The sequence below is a fragment of the Mesoplodon densirostris genome, chromosome 14 (assembly GCF_025265405.1).
Source record: "Mesoplodon densirostris isolate mMesDen1 chromosome 14, mMesDen1 primary haplotype, whole genome shotgun sequence".
Lineage (NCBI taxonomy): Eukaryota > Metazoa > Chordata > Mammalia > Artiodactyla > Ziphiidae > Mesoplodon > Mesoplodon densirostris.
In genome coordinates, this window is record NC_082674.1 from 76,373,111 (window position 1) to 76,396,683 (window position 23,573).

Sequence of the window (23,573 nt, forward strand, 5' to 3'; positions counted from 1 at the left end):
GTTATCACATCATCTAATTCTCTAAGTCTGCCCTTCCCCCTCAGCGGGTGCTACACGTCTTGGCTATTAAGACATGTCTGTGCATTTTGCTTCTAACTCTAAAGACCCAGGAACTAAGATATCCTAAGACATATAAGAGTGTTTTTCACCCAACTTGATGGACTCATGTTCTTTCATGTTCTTAGGACCATCTGACTCTTCAGGAAAATAACAATGTGAATGTTTAATGTCACTCAGGGTTTTGTCTGATTCAGGCTCCTCACTCAGATGAGGGCACACTTCTGACAAGGCTGAGGCTTTCTCTTTGCCTGGGTGTCTGTTGATGGCAGTTCCCCATCATCCTTCTTGCATAAACCACTATGGTGGCACCTGTAGAACCATGATTCGTTGTTTACTTCTGAAAACTCGAAATGGAGACCTACTCATTTCCAGGCCTCTAAATGAGAAGCATTCTAGGATTTAAAAACTCCACCCTGGGACTTCCCTGGTGGCACAGTGGTTAATAATCTGCCTGCCAATGCAGGGGACACGGGTTCGATCCCTGGTCCGGGAAGATCCCACATGCCGTGGAGCAATTAAGCCCGTGAGCCACAACTACTGAGCCCGCGTGCCACAACTACTGAGCCCACGAGCCATAACTACTGAAGCCCATGTGCCAAGAGCCTGTGCTCCGTGACAAGAGAAGCCACCACAATAAGCCCGCGCACCACAACGAAGCGTAGCCCCCGCTCTGTGCAACTAGAGAAAGCCCGCGCAGCAGCGAAGACCCAAGGCAGCCAAAAATAAATAAATAAATAAATAAATAACCCAACAACTCTGCCTTCAAAAAAAAAAAATGCTCAAAAAACTCCACCCCAGTCTTTAACAGCTGTCTCAGCTATACCTGATCTGTACCTGCAATTTATTACACAATTTTTTTTAAAGTTTGCAAAGCATTCAACTTGGTTTTCAAAGGAGCAGCAACACTCTATGTACAATCTGATTTCATCCATTGATGTGATTGATATTTCTTTAAGTTGTATGTAACAGGAGGTTCACGCATAAACAGATTTGAGAACCAGCCCAGTGGACTTGTGGTCAGCATCCTGGTGAGGGAGAGGCGCATGGGGTGTTGGAGAAGAGCCTGCTGGCTCCGGGCATTCAGCAGGTCAAGAGCATCACCTCCGCAGTTGGGTGGGTCCAGGCTGGTCAAGAAAGTGCCCACTGTACTTTGGCCTGGGGTGATGGGCCAACTTTTTATGGAGGCTGTTGTTTTGAGTGAGTCCCTGAGAAGGGGCAGAGAGGGAGGGTAGGCAGAGAAGAACATACGGGTTCAAGGGGAAGGGTATAGATTATGCCTACCTTGGAGGCTTTGTGAGAAGGAAGGGGAGGTTGGGTTGAGCCTGGAAAGGTAGGTCAGGCAGACACTGAAAGCAGTGATGGCTGAGTGGGGTGGAAGGCAGGGAGTGAGGCAGGGTTGTCTGTGAACTAGCAAAGTCCCATGCTTGGGTTGGCTGCCTTGGACTGGTTCAGGGTCTGAGTGAGGACAAGCAGAAGGCTGTGCCACTCACTGGCCCCTTGGCCTTGGGCCTTCATCCTTTGAGGCTTCATATCTTCACCTGTGAAACGCAGATCCGAGAGTCTGTGCTGGCCTTGTTTCACCCGTTGAACCTTAGTATCCCAGCAGCCATGTATTTGGGGGTCCTTTTTTCATTGCAGACAAAATGAACTTTCTGCGCTTGGCTGACCTCCTCAACATCCAGGTGGTCACCATCAACATCAAGAGACACCCCCTGGAAGCCTGGTTGCCTCGAGTATACCAGTCATCCCCAAGCCTCTTGGTTCAGAAGATGGTTCGTCACAGGCAAGTGAGACGGGGCCGGTTTTCTCCCAAATTGCTTTGAAAATAGAGGAATCTGTTAATGCTGCCTGGACCGAACGTGTTTCATCACTGAAGCTATACATCATTCCCCTGCTCACTGCTTCTGGTTTCTTGGGAAGGCATGGAAACGGTTCTGCTATGTTTAACCTTAGCCAGAGGACAGGTTTCTAGATTATGCTTCCTTCTTCGGTGGTTTTTTTTTTTTTTTTTTTTTTTTTTCTTTTTTTTTTAATGCTCAAGGGCCACAGACTGGCTGTGCTTTCTGAGCCAGGGAAGCTGGCCACTCTCTGATTTCAGGAAGTTCCTGACCCATCAGAGTCATTAGGAAGTTGATGTCAAGTATGGCATTTTGTAAAGTATCTGGTAAGTAGACATGAGTTAGAGCTACTGGAATGACCGTTAAGAATGCCAGTTAATTCTTTTTTTTTTTTTTTTTTTTGCGGTATGCGGGCCTCTCACTGTTGTGGCCTCTCCCATTGCGGAGCACAGGCCCCGGACGCGCAGGCTCAGCGGCCATGGCCCACGAGCCCAGCCGCTCCGCGGCATGCGGGATCCTCCCGGACCGGGGCACGAACCCGTGTCCCCTGCATCAGCAGGCGGACTCCTAACCACTGCGCCACCAGGGAAGCCTGCCAGTTAATTCTTTTATTCCCAAGTAGATGGACTCTGGAAGAGTCCTTTATCCCGGTTGGAGAGTTTATTTTTACTATGTGTGGCCTGGAACACCCCTATCAGCAGAGGCTCCCCTCTTGCCTTCTTTGAATTTAATGTTTCATAAAAGTGAATGGTTCACTTGGGAGACTGGGATTGATGTGTATACACTGATGTGTATAAAATGGATGACTAATAAGAACCTGCTGAATAAAAAAATAAATAAAATTAAATTAAAAAATTAAAAAAAAAGTAAGTGGTACAGAAGTCCTTGAAAGTAGCCCAGCCTATGATGTAGGTAAATATCCCTTTTAGCTCCCATATTTTATATTTACGAAGGCCCTTTATGTAGAGGCTCCTTTCCATTCATCTCCATATTGAACTATTGATATGTTTCACACAGTGGATGTTTGTGTATCCACATGTGGCATCCAGGGCTGGGACCTAGAGTCTGCAGCTTCCCCAGGACAATAGGGTAGGAGCCCCCGCTCCCTTGCTTCCCATGGCCACACCCAGGGTTCACCCAGGATTCTCTGGAGCACAGAGCACAGATGCCTGTGAGGGGCAGCCTGCTCTGTAATTGAAAAGTTGAGTCAGACCCCAACTGTTATATTTTTTTCACCCCTTTTCACCCCAGACTTCGTGAGAAAGTGGGGCACGTCAGTCCCCTGGAAGACTTGTGTGCAATAGGAGTAAAGAGTTTTTCAGAAGCTCTCTGAGTTAGGATGTTAATTTTCCAGGGTCAAGTAGTCAAGGTGGAATGGTCCTGGGCTAAGCCCTAAACCTTCTCCTTGCCCCCTGATCCTTCCCAGCCTTTCATCTGACCCAGGTACTGTGCCCAAAAGGCGAACCTGGGAAAACTAGGCCTCTGTTCTTCCCCCTCACTCTGTCTTCATTTTCTCCTTGGTGGGAAAGGCTATACCAGTGTACCAGTGTCAGTGAGAGGCAGGTGAATTTCAGAGCCCTGACCATGGTGGAACCTTTCCTTCCATGATGAGTGAGTATGTGTGTGTGTGTGTTGGCGGGATGGCGGGTGGTGAGTATCTCACATTCATCACACTGACAGGAAACACAGTAGTTCCTGTAGGGCTCTGAACCTGCTTTTTTTTTTTTTTTTTTTTTTTTACTGAAATGTATGATAACAGAATCTTTTGTTTTTTCCCTCCTGGCAGGATTTTTGTCTGGGTTTATGATGTCATCATTCTAATAAATGCCATATTCATTGCTTTGGATGAGAAAAACCCCTTAATTTCCTATGCAGAATGGCTTTTCCTTTCTCTCTATATCATTGAAATTCTCCTGAAATTGTACACCTACGAACCCAGAGCCTATTTTGGAAGGAAGCAGTTCTGGAACTGGTGAGTCTGTGTGTTTTGGGGAGGGGGCCGTGGGTGAAGAGAGGGGCTTTCTGTCACACTTGGGGGGATAAAGTTGTGGAGTGTTTCAAGCTCCATCTGCCTAGTTTTGAGGCTTCTTTTTTTTATATATAAATTTATTTATTTATTTATTTATTTATGGCTGTGTTGGGTCTTCATTGCTGCGTGCGGGCTTTCTCTAGCTGTGGCAAATGGGGACTACTCTTTGTTGCGGTGTGTGGGCTTCTCATTGCAGTGGCTTCCCTTGTTGCAGAGCATGGGCTCTAGACACGCAGGCTTCAGTAGTTGTGGCACATGGGCTCAGTAGTTGTGGCTCGTGAGCTCTAGAGTGCAGGCTCAGTAGTTGTGGTGCACAGGCTCAGTTGCTCTGCGGCATGTGGGATCTTCCCGGACCAGGGCTCGAATCCGTGTCCCCTGCATTGGCAGGCGGATTCTTAACCACTGCGCCACCAGGGAAGCCCAAGTCTTCTTATAATGAAGTCTTGAGGGCAGGGGAACATCTGGTTGTCAAAGCTGTTATTTAGGATGTCAGTTTGAATGACTGGCTAAAATTAGAGTCACATCTTGGATTTGGAAAGGATCTTAGAATGTCGCACCCAATGAGACAATTCCTTCCATGGTTGCCCGACCCACTTCCTACTCTTGTTATCAGAGAACTTGGCCTGCATGGCTGGATGATGAGGACCCTTAGCAAGCTCTTTCCCGGACTGGATGTTTCTCCTGTGACCTTCTCTGCTCCAGGCTCTGTACCTCCCAGTCTTAAACCATCACCCACATGCTGCAAACCGTCTTGAGTACCACTGCATGTCAGCCATCACAGGCAGTGCACAGCTCAGCAGGGTTGGATCTCTGTGGTCACTGCTCCCAGTGCCAAGAAACTCACTCAGGTGTGCGTGTGGCCAGGTGGCCAGTGTGGTCCAAGGCAGTGGCACTGTTGTGAGAAAGAAAAGTGACGGCATGATGAATCCCCCTTTAATTAAAAAGTTGCAGGGAATTCCCCGAGAGTTCAGCAGTTAGGACTCTGTGCTTTCACTGTCAAGTGTGTGGGTTCAATCCCTGGTAGGGGAACTAAGATCCCCCAAGCCGCATGGCATGGCCAGATAAATAAATAAAAAAAATAATAATAAAATAAATAAATAAAGTTGCAATGCATTTAGTAAGATGAATACCGAGAAAGATTACACTATGTGTTCTGAAAATGTGTCAAAGTATTCTTGCAAGTATATAGTTATGTTGGAAGACAGAGTGATATGAATTAGCTGATTCCTACAAATTTCCTTGGATGGTTCATTGGAGCAGCCAGTAAGTGATCAAACACAGTGTTTCTTGCTTTGTACCTGCTGTCCTAAAAATTATGGAAATCAATCTGATGGCTGGATCATTGCTTTGCCTAAGAGATTGGATTCAGAGTTTTCTCAGGATTCATTGTATCCTGAGCTTGACAGGCCTTTCCCTTGATTCCTCACGGACGTTGCTTCTCCACCAAATCTTAGGTTTGATACGCTGATCATCGTCGCAGCCCTGGTGGCCACCGTGACCAACACCACCATTCAGTCAGGTCAGTGTCACCGGCTCTCAGCTTCCCCGCCTCCCGGGAGCGTGTGTTCAATCAGTAAACTTTGTAGAGCATCCATGGTGTACCATTAGGGTGTTTGGGACGAGGCAGTGGGGAGACAGGAGAATTAGTAAAACTATTCCGCTTTCTGGAGAGGGATGGTAGCTTTGTTTGTGTCTGGCTGTTTGGTAGAGATTTCATTTGTAGGTATCACCACTCCAAGCACTCACCGGGTCATCTCTCCAAACTGCCCTTGGTCTCAGGGCTCATCCTTGACCCTCTGCCCATGTTGGCCCCCAACCCAGGGTCCAGCTGTAGCAGGAACTCTTCATCAGCCTCTGCCCACCACCCTCTCCTTTCTCCCCTCCTCTGGCTCCTCTACATGTGCCTCCACTGCCCTGCGCACTCCTTCCTGTAGATGGCAGAGGGATTATTAGAGATAAAGCAGCTTCTTAACATGACTATGAAATGAATGCTGGGGGGAGGAACAGCTTGCTGAAATGTGTTCTGTAGAACGGGATCCACAGTCAGTTCTGGATTATGGTCTGAAGTCTGTTCCTACACTCATGCTTCTTAGTTTTAGGGCCAGAGGGGATGCTCAGCTCGGTGCTGATTTGCTGGGGGAGTTACTGATTGAAGGCAGTCCTCACTTCCTCACTGCTCAGAGCCATCACCCTGTTCTTGAAGTGAAGTGCATAGTTCCCCAGGACCCACAGAGTCTCAGACCTCACTGCATAAAAGGGACAAGCCAGAGGCGCTCCGAAACCGGAATGTTAGATGGTTGTGTTCTTTTTCCAGCGAGAAAATACAACAGTCAGCAGATACTGGATATTGTCTTGATTTTGAGAATACTCCGGCTCTTACGGATCATTGTCAGCATTCAGAGGTAAAGAAGATGGGAATAAAGACACAGACCTACTAGAGAATGGATTTGAGGATATGGGGAGGGGGAAGGGGAAGCTGGGACGAAGTGAGAGGTTGGCATCGACTTATATACACTACTGAAGGTAAAATAGATAGCTAGTGGGAAGCAGCCGCATAGCACAGGGAGATCAGCTCGGTGCTTTGTGACCACCTAGTGGGGTGGGATAGGGAGGGTGGGAGGGAGGGAGACGCAAGAGGGAGGAGATATGGGAACATATGTATATGTATAACTGATTCACTTTGTTATACAGCAGAAACTAACACACCATTGTAAAGCAATTATACTCCAATAAAGATGTAAAAAAAAAAAAAAAAAAAAGATGAAGCCATGGGAAACAGCTGCACCCGGGCAGTTCCCCATATTGGGGCTTGACAGAAACCACCCTGCCTGGGAACTATAAACACGCCCAGCTGTGAACCCAGGATATAACGTGTATAGAATACCTGGGTTCTCTGGGGGCGGTGGGGAGGGGCAGGGAGCCCGAGAAGGTGGTGAAGAGCCCCCACGTGCAGCTCTCTGAGGGCAGGGATCCTGTCCGTCACTTTCAGCCCTGTGATGTGGTCCCTCAGCTGTGCCTGCAGCCTGGTGACTGTACAGTGGTCATGATGGCAGCTAATGCTAATGGAGTGTGCTAGCCATTGTCTTGTGAAATCCCTCCGACAACCCTTGATGTAGGGGCTTTAATGATCTTTAGTTCCTGGGTGATGACAATGAAGCTCAGAGAGGTTAAGTAGTTCCCCCAGGGGTGCACAGCTAGAAAGAGGCAGAACTAGGATGCAAACCTAGGAGTCTGATCCCTAAACCTGGAAACACCCACCCTGCTTTGGATAGGCCAGATTCCTTTCAAGGAGTGTGTGGGGTGCCTCCATCTGAGGACTGGCATGCTCCCCCACAAAATAAGTAGGGGAGCAGGCCGGGTCAGCTAAGTCTCCAGGTCAGCTTTAATACAGGCTGAATTTTTTTTTTTTTTTGGCGATATGCGGGCCTCTCACTGTTGTGGCCTCTCCCGTTGCGGAGCACAGGCTCCGGACGTGCAGGCTCAGCAGCCATGGCTCACGGGCCCAGCCACTCCGCGGCATGCGGGATCTTCCCGGACCGGAGCACGAACCCGCGTCCCCTGCATCGGCAGGCGGACTCTCAACCACTGCACCACCAGGGAAGCCCCCAGGCTGAATTTCTGATGAAGAAAAAGGTTGGGGGAAGAAAGCAGATGAGGGTGGATGGTTTTTCAGCCTCAATACCCACCTGTGTCCTACTAGTGAAACTCTCTGTGATTACCTTTCTTAGGTTTTTACAAACGGTCTTGCTTTGTTTTGCTTTGGGGGAAACTCAAGTTAACTCCCCACTCAGTTCAGTAGATGGACTGCTGCTGACCAAATTGTAAAGGTGGATTCCTGACAGCATTTACAGCACAGATCCAGGACTGGGAGGAGGGGCATTAAACCAAACAGGCTAGTGTGGTGTCAGTTTTACTTACATCTTCCCTTTGCCTTGTGTCCGAAACTTTGTTTCATCCCAGATTCCGGGTGATCGTGACCACCTTAATTAACATCGGCCCCACCATGCTGGCGTTTGGAGGTCTGGTCTTGGTGAGCGTTCTATTCCTTTTCTACGTGAAGCAAGCGTTAAGATGTTCATTCTTAGCAGGTCTCTGTGAGCCTTATTTTAAGTGAGGGAAAGAAAGAGAGATGAAGTCAATGAGATTCAAGGGGTTTCTAGGAGCTATTTTTTTTTTTTTTTTTTTTGCTGTACGCGGGCCTCTCACTACTGTGGCCTCTCCCATTGCGGAGCACAGGCTCCGGACACACAGGCCCCGCGGCCATGGCTCGCGGGCCCAGCCGCTCCGCGGCACGTGGGATCCTCCGGGATCGGGGCACGAACCCGCGTCCCCTGCATCGGCAGGCGGACTCCCAACCACTGCGCCACCAGGGAGGCCCTCTAGGAGCTATTTTTAGAAATATCCAGTGTGTAGAAACATGGGGCATATAGCCATCCAGGTACACTGGCTGCTGTAATAAACCCAACCTCAGTGGGTTCATCTCGTCAAATTTTGTTTCTCACCCACAGTCCAGGGGGGTATTCCTAGCCAGCAGGTGGGTCTCAGGGGTGTAGCCTCCTTCCAGAGCATGGCTCTGCCCCCCGGCCTCAGATCCTTCTTTGTTCTGCTCAGAAGAAAGCCCACCTGCTCCTCCAGAAGCCCAGTGGTAAAAATGTGGCCACACAAGGCTATGAGGGGACTGGGCCCCCCACCCAGGAGTGATTCCATGCTATGGACGAGGAAGCTTGAATATCGGTGGACACCCTGCTACAGGGTACTTATTTTCTGTTCTGTTAAAGTGGTAAAACAAAACAAAACAGAACAATTCAATTAGTACAGAAGAATGAAAGGTGGACTGCAGGTCACGCATTCTCATCCACCACATGCCTCTTTCCCAGAGGCAGCCATTATTAAGAGTTTCTCGTTAAGCTTCCTAAACATTTCCATCCATACAACAGGCATGTCATTTCCATATGTGTATGTATCCAGTTTATTGCTGTGTCAAATGGGATCATCTGTACCAAATATTGCACAACTTTTTTCTATCCAATGTCTTTCCAATGTCTTTGTCACATGTCCTGGAGGACACATGCACCCATGTGAGTTCTGCTCTGATGAAAAGTGTCCCACTGAGGGAAGACTCCAGAACATGGCTGATCAGCCCCTCCACCGGCTGACCACTAGAGATTTCACTTCTTTGCCATCACAGATGATGGGGTGAAGCCCATCTTGTGTGTGTCTTTGCTTTTGTGAGTGTTTCTGTAGGGTACATTCCTAGCAGTGGAAGTGCTAGGTCACAAGGTAAATGTGTCCACAGTTTGGATCAGTGGTGGCGAATTGCCTTTCAAAAGATGTGCTCCCTGTGTATTCCAAATGCCAGTGTATGCGGCATCTGTTTCTCTGCACCCCTCACAGCTGGGTTTATTAAACATTTCCACACTCTGCAATCTGATGGGTGAGAAAATGGCACTGTGTCCCTTTGACGTGCATTTCTTTCTTTTTTTTTTTTTTTGCGGTACGCGGGCCTCTCACTGTTGTGGCCTCTCCCGTTGCGGAGCACAGGCTCCAGATGCGCAGGCTCAGCGGCCATGGCTCACGGGCCCAGCCGCTCCGCGGCACGTGGGATCTTCCCGGACCGGGGCACGGACCTGCGTCCCCTGCATCGGCAGGCGGACTCTCAACCACTGTGCCGCCAGGGAAGCCCCTGACGTGCATTTCTTTAGTTATTCCAGAGGCTGAGTGTGTTTTCCATGTTCTTTGGGCCACTTATGCTTATCTTTTTTATAAGCAGCTTAATTCATATCCTTGGTCTATTTTTCTATTAGTTGTATTTTTTTATATGATTTGAAAGAGCATTTTGCCAATCAAGGAAATAGGCCCTTGGTATGTTGTATACAGAGTAGTTATTTTTCCTCATCCATCACTTGTTTGTTTTTGTTTTTCCTAAATAAAGGTTTTCTGTTGTATTTTTTCGGCTGTCTGAAAGTTTAAATTAATTACGTAGTCATACTTGTTGATGTTTTATTTTACAGTTTCTAGTTTTATATCATGCTTATAAGGCTTTTCTCTACTTGATTTTTTTTCTAGCTCCTTTATAGTTTGGTTTTTACATTTAACTCTTTGATACCTTTGGAATTTATTTTGATATAAGAAACGAGGTAAACGGGACTTCCCTGGCAGTCCAGTGGTTAAGACTCCATGCTTCCACTGCGGGGGGCATGGGTTTGATCCCTGGTCGGGGCACTAAGATCCAAATGCCGTGTGGCACAGCCAAAAAAATCCAAAAAAACAAAAAACAAAAAAAAAAATGAGGTAAAGATCCAAATCTATTATTTTTTTCCCTAGAGGCCTAACTATTGATATTATTTATTGAGTATTTAACCCACTAACTTGCTAACAGCATCATTTTGTCTTTGTAAATGGAGACCACAGCAGAGGTCAAGGTGTGGTCCAGCTGGCCGTGCCCCCTGTCCCTGATCAGCCCAGTGGCCAGTGGGCTGACCCTTCCCACCCTGTTTCTGATGCTGCTGGAACTTGTGGCCATGGGGAAAGCCATCCCCAGAATGAGGGCAGCAGCCCTTCCTCCTGGCCATTGTCGCAGGCTGACCCGTGTCCACGTCCTCCTGCCTCCCCTCATCCCACCTGCCCACTCGTGACCGGTGCCGCCCACCCTAGGTGGTCTACTACGTGTTTGCCATCATCGGGATGGAAGTGTTCCACGGCAAAGTCCACTTCTTTGACCCCAGTTCCACCAGTCCTGATGCCCTGGTGTGTGGGAACCCAGCCTTAAAAGACTCAGCGTTTGCCCGAGGCAGATACTGCAGGAACAATTTCAATGACTTGGCTGCCTCTCTCATCCTGCTGACCGAGCTCACTGTGGTTAACCAGTGGCACGATATCCTTTCCGAGGAGGCGGGTGTGGCAGGGGGTGCTGAGGGCACCTTCCGGGAGGATTAGGTCTTGGCTCCTTGAAGGCTTGGTTCCTTAGCTTCGCACTCCTCGCAGATGGCTTTGCCCTCGTGACTCACCAGGCGGCAAAGCTGTATTTCATCAGCTTCCACGTCGTGGTCGTCATCCTCATTGTTAAGTGAGTTTGCTCCTGCTGGGTGGGCCGTTTCATATCCCCCCTCTCAGATCTACAGCTGCTGCTCGCACCTCCCTCCTCCCTGGCTCCACCCTTGAGTACATTGTGGGTGGGTCCCATCTCCTCCGCTAGATGCTAAGGCACCAGAAGGGAGGCATCTTCCTTTTGTTCACATCTGGGTTCTCCAGTGTCAGCCAGCCGTGCACGTCAGTATATAGTATACATCTCATAGCCTCGCCAGTTGTGTGGGTCAGAAGGGCTCTGGGGTCCTGGCCGGTCTCCCTACCCTACCCCAGTGGGATAAATCACCTTTAGAACATCCTTGTGAATTGTGTCCACCCTTTGTTGACATCTGCACAACTCCTGGGACTCATTAGAACCTATACGAGTCAATTTCCTTGTCGTGCAGCTCTGGTCCTCACCTGTCCTTGCAGGTAGAATGGAATGTGCTGGTTAATTACTGGTTAATTTTCTTCATTGGGTCCAGTTCTGTCCTGACTTCTCTTCTGGGGAGAACTCAGTCACCGTTTGAGAGCTGCTGTGACATCTCACCGCTCCAGAGGGCTTTCCTTCCTGCTTATCAATCTCTGATTCTAGCGCCCCTGTTCCTTGTGGGACCTGAATTTGAGTCCCCTTGATCCCTGTTTTTTTCCCCCCAGAGATGTTTTCTGGTTGTCGTATCCCTCTTAGAGCCCGGGGCCCACAATTCTTGGGGTGACAGCCCAGCCCCGGGCCTTCCTTGTCACATCAGAGCTGCTTTGGCCACCATATCCTGCTGATTTTGGCTCCAGAACATCCCAGCAGAGGGAGGGGAGGGGAAGAACTGCTCAGGGCTGCTTGTCCTGCACCTTCTGAATGGAATATGTAGTAGGAACGAGAGAGGAGTGCTTCTGAGTGATTCTCAGAGAGGTTTGCAGAATGCTGGGATAGGCCGAGGCAATGTGAAAAGCTGTAGGCGTTTTTCAGCTAGTCCCCCAAAAGCATGCGAGTATGGTGACAGCCCTGGGCTCCATCAGCATCATGTTAAGTCACAAGTGCTGAAGGAATGGGGATACCCTACTCACAAGTTGCAGGTCAGTGTGCGTGTACGTCATGTGTATATACTGACAAAGTGTGATGCCTTGGGTCCGAGACAAAGATAATTTATTCCTCATGGCAGAAGCTGCAGCCAGAGCAATACTTGGGGCAGCTCCCTGAGCCCTAATCCCCACTGCACAATGAGGTAAGGGCCAGTTGGATGGGCTGCATTGCAGGAGGGGAACTCCAAAATGAGGAAACCCCGATCTGTGTAGCTGGGGAGACCTGCCCCTCCTCCCCTCTGGAAAGAGAGAGAAAAAGAGAAAGACCTTATTTTTACTCTCGACTGTAAGCAAGTCTCCGGGGAGGACAAAATGAAGTCTTTGCTACCCTAGTGGTCGCTGGGGAGGAGACAGTAAGTAACAGTAAGCTTTACCATTGTGGAGCGTATCTGGAGACACACATATCGTGTGGACCAAAAAGTTCGTTTGGGTTTTTCCATGTCACAGACCGCCCGGACGAACTTTTTGGCCAGCCCAATATGTCCCTAAATTGGTTCTCAGTGCCTTTGCTCAGAGGACCTAGACTGTGCAATAACACGAGATAGTCATGGAGAACTGTCTACCAACAATTATGTGGCCTAAGCTTCCCCTTAAAATAAACTGTATTTTCGAGCTCACTTTGGCAACACATACACTAACACCGTACAGAGAAGGTTAATGTGGCCCCTGTACAAGGATGACATGCAAACTGGTGAGGCATTTCCATATTTTCACAATATAGGGGGAGGGGATTAAGAGGTACAAACTGTTAGGTATAAACTAAGCTGCAAGGATGTATTGTACAGCACCGGGAATATAACCAATATTTTACAATAACTCTAAATGGAGTAAACCTTTAAAAAGTGTGAATCAAAAAACACCCCCCTCTATTTTCTTCTTAATAGTCACTGTTTAAATACGATGGAGAGGAAGAATGATTTTCCGAATGAAAGCAAGTTGTGCCTGATGCTTGAGAGACATTTTGCCGTTTCTTCCCTATGTTGTGTTTTCTTCGCAAAGATGGGCGGCCTTTTTATTTGGGCTTGAGCACTCTTTGGAGCCATGATTGCCCATCACCTAGACCATGGCTGACTCGATGTAAAACCCTCTGCCTTTTACGTTTTCTCAGTATTTTCATAGCATTCATCTTGGAAGCGTTTTTTGTGGCATATTCGTTAGAAAAAAGTGAAGTGGAAACTGCCATTGAGAAGAAGATTCAAGAGCTTGGAGTCGGGGTCCAAGAGTGAGTAGCATTTCCCGACGCGGCTCATGGACTTTGGAAAAAGGATGTTCTTGGCGGGGTGGGTCCTGATCACATTTAATCCCCGAGACCCCATGGCAGCCAGCCTGGTCCTGGGTGCCAGTTCTCAGGGACCCTTGCTGGCTACATGGGTGACATGGGGCCATGGCTGGGAGGACAGAGGGGAACTCAGCTGAGGGACCAGGCTGTGTTCATAGCATCTCTTCCTCCCCGAAGGGAAGAAGTGCAGGATGGGAAGCTCATTGACAATGTGGACGCCAAGGACAGTGGCTTCAGTGGGGACGACGGAGACAACAAAAGGAAGGCCTTGAAAGGACTGTACTTTAGAATTGCATCAAAAAGTAAGTTTTAACCCAACTCGAAACTTCCTCCAATCCATCCTCTGCACAGCAGTCAGTGAGATGTTTCCAGGATGCAAATCCGACCTTCAGGGGCTTCCTGTGTCTCAAGGGCGCCTGCCGTGGCCTCTAGGGGCCACATGCGTGGTTCCCTCAATACCTCAGCCCGTCTTCCTTCCCCCAGGACCCCCCATGCCTCTGCCCTTTAGCCCTGCTGTCCCTTTACTTCTTCGGGTCCCCTGCTCCATCCTGCCACAAGGCCTTTGCACACGCTGCTTTCTCCCCTTGCTCTCACCTCACCTTGCAAAATCAAGGCTCTTCCTCCTGCAGGTCTCTGCTCAGGCAGCACTTCCTCAGGGAAGCCCTCCGGGCTCCCCGAGAAGTCAGGTGCTCCTGTGCACCCCCCCACCCCCCATCTCTCCTTCCCTGCCTTTCAGCACCTGTCAGCTGTACATTGATCACTGAGTGACTGTCTGGTCACCATCTGTCTTCCCTGCAGACTCGAAGCTCCACATGTGCAGAGCCATGTCTTTTTTGTTCTCCATTGTATCCTCAGGGCCTCACCATGTGCCCGGGACATGCGGGCCTTAATAACTGTTTAAGTACCTTATTAATTTTCAATGAATTAACAATTGACTGAGTAAACCCAAACCTGTCTGAATCTCAGCTGGGCCTTTGGTGGGGACACCGTATGGTACACTTAGACACAGCATAGCATAGATGTCGGGTGTGTGTGTGTGGGCGGGCATGCCACCCCAGAGGCGGCCATCCTCCCCCATCCTTCAAGGAGGACTTCTCCTTGGTCTCCAGAGCCTGCAGGGTCTGGGGAGCTCGGTGGGGTGGGCTCAGAGACCCTCCTTCAGGAAAGCTGAGCTCTGCGGGGCTGGGTGCTCCCCTCGGACCCACACGGGCAGGTCCCATGTGCCCCTCTCCTTCCTCCCAGAGTACAAGACCGTGGATGCTTTGCTGCAGCAGATGTTTGAGTCTGAAATAGCTCCAGAGGATGAAGGCCCTTCCTTGGAGGAGATTCTCAACTTCTCACCCAGTGACATACATCCCAAGAATCCCAGTTTTGAAAACAGTGCCTGACCCTGGGCCTGTAAGGGCCATAGGCATCCACAACTGGAAACCAAGATAAGCTGTCGTCACTGTTTGCAGATGCTACCTAGAGGTTACTTTCCCAGCCCAGGTTCTCTTCTGTGTTCTGATAAGACTGTGAATCGGCCTCCCCTGCCCTGAGTGGTCGGCTCTGTGTGCTCTCCTGAGGTCGTGCTTAGGGCTGATCATAGAAGTGAGGAGAGGAAAACCTACAAGGAGACTGTGGCGAGGACTTACCATACAAGTGTTCGTACGTGTGTAAATCCTCTCAGTGGGCATATAAAAGCTTTCATTTATTTTTATATGATATTTTGCTACTTTATTAAATGAATACTGTGCTACTTACATAAATGAATTCAAAATATCTTAATATGCTAAAGGAACATGTTCTAGTACAGTAGCTTTTGATGCAGTGTTTATTCGAAATGAAGAAAAATATGAATGTGAAGATCAAATTCTGTCACAATTGATTCTTTTTTGGGGGAGGCTCTCAAAGTTTCTTCTGTTTTATGTTTTGGTTTTTTGGCCATGAGGCATGTGGGATCTTAGCTCCCCGACCAGGGATCGAACCCACACCCCCTTCCTTGGAAGTGCGGAGTCTTAACCACTGGACCACCTGGGAAGTCCCTCAAAGTTTCTTTAATTAAATTACAATTATAGCAAGATTTTGAGTAAGTTGCTCCCTGAGGTCACTTTCCCCAGCTGGAAATCTCTCAGTACAGCGACCTACTCCTGGGAAATTAAAGGGATTTATTTCATTTTATTTTATTCTATTTTCTTTAAAACGTTTCATTGTGGTAAAATATACAACATAAAATTTACCATTGTAACTATTTCTGAGTGTACAGTTCAGTAGTCTTATGTACAGTCACATTTTAGGAACACTCAGCAGACTTCCAGGGCTTTTCATCACCCCAGATGAAGCTCTGTACCATTAAACAGTAACTCCCTAACCCCCACTCCTTCCAGCTCCAGGCGGCCACCATTCTACTTTCTGTCCCTATGAATTTGGCTACCCCTGATCACAACTGCATTGTGAGCAAGTGAATCCTTTCCAGAGTTTTCAGGGTAGGTAGGACTCTGTCTTCAGCACCTCGTCGCAGCTCCTACCCTGAGCAGGGGAATCGGGGTGGGAACCAAGGCTTCCTGACCTGAGGGCTCTGAATGCAGTGAGGCCGAGTCCCGTGTCATGTCATGTCTCACCTGTCAGCATGGCAACCGAACCTGGCCTGGGAGGGCCCTTTCCTTGGTCTGAGGGCGACCTCTGGTGTCGGAGCAAAGCGGAGGCTTCACGGCTGGGACTTTGGGGCCAGGCTGGTTTCATGCCTGACTCCCCACTGACCATGCCACCTAAGCTCTCTGGGCCGTACTTCCACACCTGCAAACTCAGGGCAGATGGCACCTCCCTCCGAGGATCGTGTGGAGTGGGGAGGAGGAGGGTGGGGGTGGGGATGCTGACCAGGCTGTTCCAGATGGCGCTTCCTGGTTTGAAACCTGGAAGGCTGGTGTTTGGTGTGAGGCTTTGGGATTCCATCACCACCACGATTCCCAGGAGGTGGGAGCCTTGCTGACCCGTCTGATGGGATTTGTGGAGTCCTGCCATCCATCCAGACCTCTCTTATTTCTTTGTGTATTTAACATTTATCATTATATAAAGGATTAAGGCTAAATATGCTGAGTGACAACTTAATGTTTTTAATTTGAAAATATGATGGGCATTTATTTTTTAATTAGAAACCATGCGGTCACTGTAAAACATTCAATACAGAAACATAGTAAAAAGTCAAAAGTTTCTCTTTATTCTTCCTTCTCCTCACCCCTTCCCCTCTCATTCTTCCACTTGCAATCTGACACCCCCTTTCCGGTGGGAACTGCTGAGTTTGTTGTTTTTCCTTCTGGAACTAAATGGATATCATGCATAATATAATCATTTTTTATCATAAGTGGGATGTCATGACATTTATCATATATAGATCAAGAACTTGCTTCTTTCACTTACTAGTAATTGTTTCATGTTGAGATATAGGTATAGAGATAGATATAGACACACACACACACACACACACACACACACACACACACACACACTGCTGTCAAGTGTTCCATACCATTGATGTTTCTTGACATGGAAGAATTCACATATCCATGGACCTGTACGTTATTCCACGTGTTCAGTGTTAAACGATAGTGGAGGAAAATTTGTTGTGTGATTTTTTTCTCAAGTGTGAGCCCTTCAGTAGGAAAGTCTCGGGGTCAGACTCTAGGGATCCGGTTACCACTGTCCTGCAGCAGCCCCCATGGCCACCAGGGGGCGCCAGCACCTCAGCCGCTGCACACAGTCCAAGGGAGGGGACAAGGGGCAGGAGTTGTGGCAGCATTGCCGCTTTTCTCCAGGTCTTTCTTCGGCCTTTTAGGGGACTAGTCACCCCGACATTTTGGCCCATGGGCTCCCAGCTGGACACCTCATTCCTCAGTCTCCCTGGCAGGGGGATGGGGCAACATGATTGTGTCTGCCCCGTGGGCTGTGAGCCCAACTGGGGTCCACACCTCGCAGGTCTTGCCCGTGGGAACGATGTCCACCTCTGCTGGGATATGACAGCAGTCAAAACATCCTGGAAGCCTTCTGTTGAGGACGGCAGGGTCGGGGCCAGTAGAGGATCGCCCACCCCAGACTGTAATGCAAGATCGAAATCACTTGTGTCTTCTCTAAGCCCTGTGTGGGGTCTGTTACTGGAGCTTAGCCTGCCTGCAGCCTGACCAGTCCAGAAATGGGTTCATCTGAACCATTCGGAATGGAACCAACGGGACAGATGGACTCAGTGGAGGGATGAGATAAAAGGAGGACCACGGACACTGACTCCTGGGACCAGTGGCAGAGAAGCAGCTTTGAAGGTGTATTTGCATATCGTGCTGATGCCCACGCATCTCGGAGCATTATTTCTGATAGGCCCGGACTACACTTGGTGTTTCAGGTTTGTCTTATGAAAAAATACATTTTAGAACCATTGCCTTAGACACAGATATAATCCAGGGTGAAAATGCACTGGTAACAGGAGTCTCTGAGTCTCCAGAGTAGCCAGCCTTGTTCTTAACTGGGACTTAGAACGTGGAGCAGGGCTGCCGAGAATGAATGGGAAAGGCCTTGGCCCGAGTAGGTATTAAATCAGAACCTAGGCTGAATCTAGCTGGTATTTGGGCACTTAGGATGAGCTGAGCCCTTGCTCAGCTCTATCCTTGGGGAAACTCCAGTCTCCTTAGTGGGTGAGATGGAGGTTTCTTTGCCTTCCAACTCTGATGTCTGTGGCATCCGTCTCAGTGGCCCTTTAGATGCAAAGCTTATTTCCTTGTACAGATGAACTCTGTGTTTGTGTGTATAATTTAAAACGAAATGAAGATGATCACTGTAGTTTGTACCAGGAAATGGACCAAAAAAACCACCTACTTTCCTGAAGTGCTTGAAGCAACTTCTTTCATTTGGATGGAGACTTCCTTCCTGGGGACAAGGCTGTTGCTTAGGAAATCTGACTGTGAAGTTTATGTAAGTGGAGCCCTTGGCATAGACTGGACACCAGATGGGCAGCCACAGTGCTGAGATGACGCTGGTCAGGTTGAAGTTGTTGGTGTGAATGGCATGGAAGGTATCTTGGGTGTGATAGGAGCTGAAGATCCAGTAACAGCAAACGGGCTGGCGGGGACGCAGGATATGTTGACAGGGGCTGGAAGCCCAGGTCAAGTGTCCTCTCTGCCCAAGACTGAAGGCACCCACAGCTGCCTTTCATGGGTGGACACATTTCATTCTTAGTTTAGTAAAATAGCACCCTTATCTACTTTAGTCCTGTTTCCTTTGACAACAGACATTTTCAAGGGGAAAAATTAAAAAATCCCACAAATCTGGCTTTATCAATGTTCACTTTTGACACTTTAAGAGTAAATTTAATGTTGGTTTGTCTGATGAGGTCTTGTCCCTGGATCAACTTCCTTCCAATTTCAGTGTATGTGTAATCGATCGCATAGGTTACTTTCTTTATTTTCAAAATAAAACATATTTGGAATCCCATTCTATTAATTTATCCTGCAGACACATTTGCACCTGCACTCACTTTTTTTTTTTTTTTTTTTTTTTTTGCAGTACGCGGGCCTCTCAATGTTGTGGCCTCTCCCGTTGCGAAGCACAGGCTCCGGACGCGCAGGCTCAGCGGCCATGGCTCACGGGCCCAGCCGCTCCGCGGCATGCGGGATCCTCCCGGACCGGGGCACGAACCCGCGTCCCCCGCATCGGCAGGCGGACTCCCAACCACTGCACCACCAGGGAAGCCCTGCACTCACTTTTTTATAGCAATAAAACTGTGAAGCTAATTGTCTCTAAATAGAGAATTGTTTAACTAAAATATGGTACATTCATATAGGGGAATGGCATATAGCTGGTCCAATACAGATGAAAAGAGGGGCAAGAAAACTGTGAAATAATGTTATGATTCACACTTGTAAAAAGAAATGGATGGATATTTCTTCAACATGATTAAAAAAGGCTACCTCAGGCCAGCCTCATGAGCTTACTGGATAAACATGGGAGGAGCTCCTTCTAAAGCAGGAGACAGAGATGTCCAGCACCATCCCTGTTTAGCCCTCTTCTCATGGTCCTGGGCAATGGCGAAGGCAAGAGAAAAATCACCAGTGAAAAACTGGCAAAGATGTAAAATAAGTGGCATTTTCATAGTGATGGTTATTTACTTGGAAACTTCAAAAGAATCAACTGAAAAGCTTTTTATAGAAATCAATAGTGTTCATATAGTCAAAGTACCAGCTAGAAAAAACAAGAAAAAGTGACATCTGATTTAAAACAACCGAAAGTTTAGTCTTAAGTATTTAATTCAGTACTAATATGAAAACATTAGAAGACTCTCTTCTTATTCTCTCAATTGAAGATGGCATTTTAAGATGCAAAAGCCAAAAAAGGCTTTAAAGAACCTTATAAATCAGAGTATGAAACAAAATTAAAAATCACGTCAGGCTTCCCTGGTGGTGCAGTGGTTGGGAGTCCGCCTGCCGATGCAGGGGACAGGGGTTCGAGCCCTGGACTGGGAGGATCCCATGTGCCGCGGAGCAGCTAAGCCCATGCGCCACAGCTACTGAGCCCGCGTGCCACAACTGCTGAAGCCTGTGCACCTAGAGCCCGTGCTCCACAGGGGGAGAGGCCACCGCAGTGAGAAGCCCGCACACCGCGACGAGGGGTGGCCCCCGCTCGACGTAGCTAGAGAAAATCCTGAGCGCAGCAACGGAGACCCAACACAGCCAAAAATAAATAAATTAATTAATTAAAAAAAAAATCTTCATGTCAACAGAAATCTTAAGTCAAGAGACAGATGACAAATTGGGAGAAATAGAAAGGGGTCCTACAACTTAAACTGAAAAAGAGCAATCCCAAGTGAAAAATTGAGAAAGGATAGAGTTCACAGAAAAAGAAAAAAACACATAGCTCTTGAATATATGAATATATTTGGCCTAATTCAGAAGAGAATGCAAATGAAGACCACAAGGAAATACCATTTTGTCACCTGTCAGAGTGGCAAGGGTCAAAAAGCCTGATGTGTCCTGTTAGTGGAGGTGTGGGGAACAGACTCTGATCCCTGCTGGCACAGCCCTACAGGGGGATTATTTGCAATATTGAGACAAAATCTTAAATGCCCTTACCTTCAACCCAGCAATTTCCCTTCTAGGATTTTACACTACAAATTATGGCTATATATCATACAACCAAATATTACACAGCCTTCACAAGAATGAGACCATTCTATATGTACTTACATTCTCCACCATACATTAGGTGAAAAAAAGCAGAATTATGCTAGCTTTGTCAAAAAACATTATATATATATATATATGCATGGAATAATTTTTGGAAAGGTCAGAAAACGTGGGCTGAGGTTGTCTCTAGAATGGGGAACCTGGTGGCTGGGAGTGAGGGTGGAGGCAGAAGCCAGTCACTGTGTTTTCTTGAACTGGGTGTCCCCTCACATTTGTCTTCATCATGTGCTAAGGGAAGCGGGAGGGATAGAGGAGGGAAGGTCAATTCAGGTTATAGGACCTTTCCAGCTTTAAGTCAATAAATGCTAAGTTGGCTGCTATAATTTCAGAGCTAATTAATGATGCATGGAGCTTACGTGACTATTTTCAAGATCTGAGATATTCTTTGGAATCATGCTTTTAAAAAACAAAGCTTAAGATTTATACCTGCAATATTTCCCATGGATAGCAACGAGGAACAAGTACAATAAAGGACAGGCACATCCAATTCATAAAAACATTAAGTCTGCCAGATATATTTGGGGAATTTTTGTTTATTTTACACAAATATAAACTCCCCAATTTAGAAAAAAACAAACAAACCTGACTTGGCTCTTTTTTGGCTTAAAGTGAACAGGTCAGTTGCTTAAAAAGTGCTTTTAGAGAATGTTCACTTGTCGATTACTCTCATGAATGCTCGCATCCCAAGAGCTGCCCAGCCAGCCTGCTACGGCGGGGATGTTACTGTGTTGTGTATTTTGTTGAAATATTTGTAACAACTATGTCCCAAGGATATACTTTGTGGGCTTTATTTTTAAGAAACATGTACATAAACAATAAATGTGGAAACATCAAGGTTCAAAGTGAGCAGGCTAGCATTTACAAAGAGATTTTTAGGGAGTGCCCATATTTTATTTTCGAGAACGCTTATATTCTAAGAGCAGTACAATTAGCCTATTACGAAGGGTCTTAATCTTGTTTGTATAGTGTTCTTGAAATACTTTCTTCAGCTTCTGCCTTAACAAATCCAAAGATGGAAGATGATGACAATCTGGTATATTCAACATTATGTGAAAAAATTCATTCCACATATCCAGATGAGGAAGCCTGGAGAGACAAACCATAAATGAAGGATAAAATGTAGCCTTCAGGGTTTCCCTGGCGGCTCAGTGGTTAAGAATCCACCTGCCAATGCAGGGGATGTGGGTTCGAGCCCTGGTCTGGGAAGATCCCACATGCTGCGAAGCAACTCAGCCCATGCGCCACAACTACTGAACCTGCGCTCTAGAGCCTGTGAGTCACAGCTACTGAGCCTGCGTGCCACAACTACTGAAGCCCGTGGGCCTAGAGCCCATGCTCCACAAAAAGAGAAGCCACCTCAATAAGAAGCCCACGCACCGCAACGAAGAGTAGCCCCTGCTTGCCAAAACTAGAGAAAGGCTGTGCGTAGCAACAAAGACCTGAGGCAGCCAATAAATAAATAAATAAATTTATTATAAATAAATAAATAAATAAATTTATTAAAAAAAAAAAAAGTAGCCTTCAGCGTGCAGGGTAATCCCACTCTTGCATCTGACTTAACTCTAACCTCAACCCAACCTAATGCATCAAGAATAGATATGTTGGTGGGAATGTAAATTGATACAACCACTATGGAAAACAGTATGGAGCTTCCTTAAAAAACTACAAATAGAACTACCATATGACCCAGCAATCCCACTACTGGGCATATACCCTGAGAAAACCATAATGCAAGAAGAGTCATGTACCACAGTGTTCATTGCAGCACTATTTACAATAGCCAGGACATAAAACCAACCTAAATGTCCATCGACAGATGAAAGGATAAAGAAGATGTGGTACATATATACAATGGAATATTACTCAGCCATAAAAAGAAATGAAATTGAGTTATTTGTAGTGAGGTGGATGGACCTAGAGTCTGTCATACAGAGTGAAGTCAGAAAGAGAAAAACAAATACCATATGCTAACGCATATATATGGAATTTAAAAAAGTATATGGTACTGATGAACCTAGTTGCAGGGCAGGAATAAAGATATAGAGAATGGACTTGAGGACATGGGGTGGGAGGGCGAAGCTGGGGCGAAGTGAGAGTAGCATCGACATATATACACTACTGAATGTAAAATAGTTGACTGGTGGGAAGCAGCTGCATAGCACAGGGAGATCAGCTCCGTGCTTTGCGATGACCTAGAGGGGTGGGATGGGAGGATGGGAGGGAGGCTCAAGAGGGAGGGGATATGGGGACATATGTACGCATATGGCTGATTCACTTTGTTGTACAACAGAAGCTAACATGGTATTGTGAAGCAATTATACTCCAGTGAAGATCTATTACAAAAAATAATAATAAAATTAAAAAATTCAAAAAAAAGAATGGATATGTTGAATCTATTATACATAGGAGAAACTGAAGATCCAGTGAAATGTCTACACACAACTTGTTCCACAAAAGTTACAAATGGAGAAACAGAAGCACTTAAATAACTTGCTCACTACACCCAGGGTCCAGGGTTATGCTATTTCACCCTACTTCCCAAGGCATGGGTCTTCTGTGGCAAAGATCCATTTTCCACTAGATGGAACTCAACATTCTACTGTATTTATTCTTTTCACTGTAGCACCAATGCTAATACCCACCTTCTAAAAAGACCTTCAGGCTTCCAGACTCCCCCTTCATTTTTCACTTTCATGTAAGTGCCAAAAAGCATGCAGTACACTGTTGCAGCAACTCCAAAGTAATCAATCTATAAAGAAAATATGGGTATATATGACTAATACAGTATCTTACACTTGAGCATATTCCCATGTCTAAGTTATGCAGCAAATATGATAAATCACAGGAAATAAATAGTCACAGGATTTCACTTCTAAAGAATTCTGGAAGTGTGCGTTAACCCCACACTGACACGTCCTATGAATGCCCGTCTAGGCTTTGCTGGAGGCTTCCACGGACGGCAGATCACCCGCCACCTCCCTAGGCAGCGTCTTGGGAAGCTCTGCTCTTCCTGAGCTACCGCG

General features: G+C 47.1%; 2 protein-coding genes and 1 non-coding gene across 4 annotated transcripts in view; 2 read left to right on the forward strand and 1 right to left on the reverse strand.

Moving 5' to 3' along the window:
- LOC132501554 (two pore channel protein 2-like) overlaps positions 1-16,457 on the forward strand; it is a 43,658-nt gene extending 27,201 nt beyond the window's left edge. For both annotated transcript variants that reach the window (XM_060117191.1, XM_060117192.1), the window contains 10 exons: positions 1,699-1,843; positions 3,685-3,870; positions 5,382-5,446; positions 6,242-6,329; positions 7,888-7,957; positions 10,582-10,801; positions 10,903-10,993; positions 13,178-13,291; positions 13,526-13,650; positions 14,591-16,457. In XM_060117191.1, coding sequence (XP_059973174.1) covers positions 1,699-1,843; positions 3,685-3,870; positions 5,382-5,446; positions 6,242-6,329; positions 7,888-7,957; positions 10,582-10,801; positions 10,903-10,993; positions 13,178-13,291; positions 13,526-13,650; positions 14,591-14,736 — 1,250 coding nt within the window. In that variant the 3' untranslated portion in view covers positions 14,737-16,457. The remainder of the gene's footprint in view (positions 1-1,698; positions 1,844-3,684; positions 3,871-5,381; positions 5,447-6,241; positions 6,330-7,887; positions 7,958-10,581; positions 10,802-10,902; positions 10,994-13,177; positions 13,292-13,525; positions 13,651-14,590) is intronic.
- Positions 12,678-12,780, forward strand: LOC132502256 (U6 spliceosomal RNA). Its single transcript, XR_009534449.1, has one exon. It is a non-coding gene; the product is annotated as a U6 spliceosomal RNA (small nuclear RNA).
- Positions 16,458-21,313: 4,856 nt separating the features above from the next.
- Positions 21,314-23,573, reverse strand: part of BUB1 (BUB1 mitotic checkpoint serine/threonine kinase) — a 42,192-nt gene continuing 39,932 nt past the window's right edge. The window contains exons 24-25 of the mRNA XM_060117317.1: positions 23,193-23,299; positions 21,314-21,636 (exon numbers count right to left, since the gene is read on the reverse strand). Of these exons, the coding sequence (XP_059973300.1) occupies positions 21,441-21,636; positions 23,193-23,299 (303 nt within the window). The 3' untranslated portion in view covers positions 21,314-21,440. The remainder of the gene's footprint in view (positions 21,637-23,192; positions 23,300-23,573) is intronic.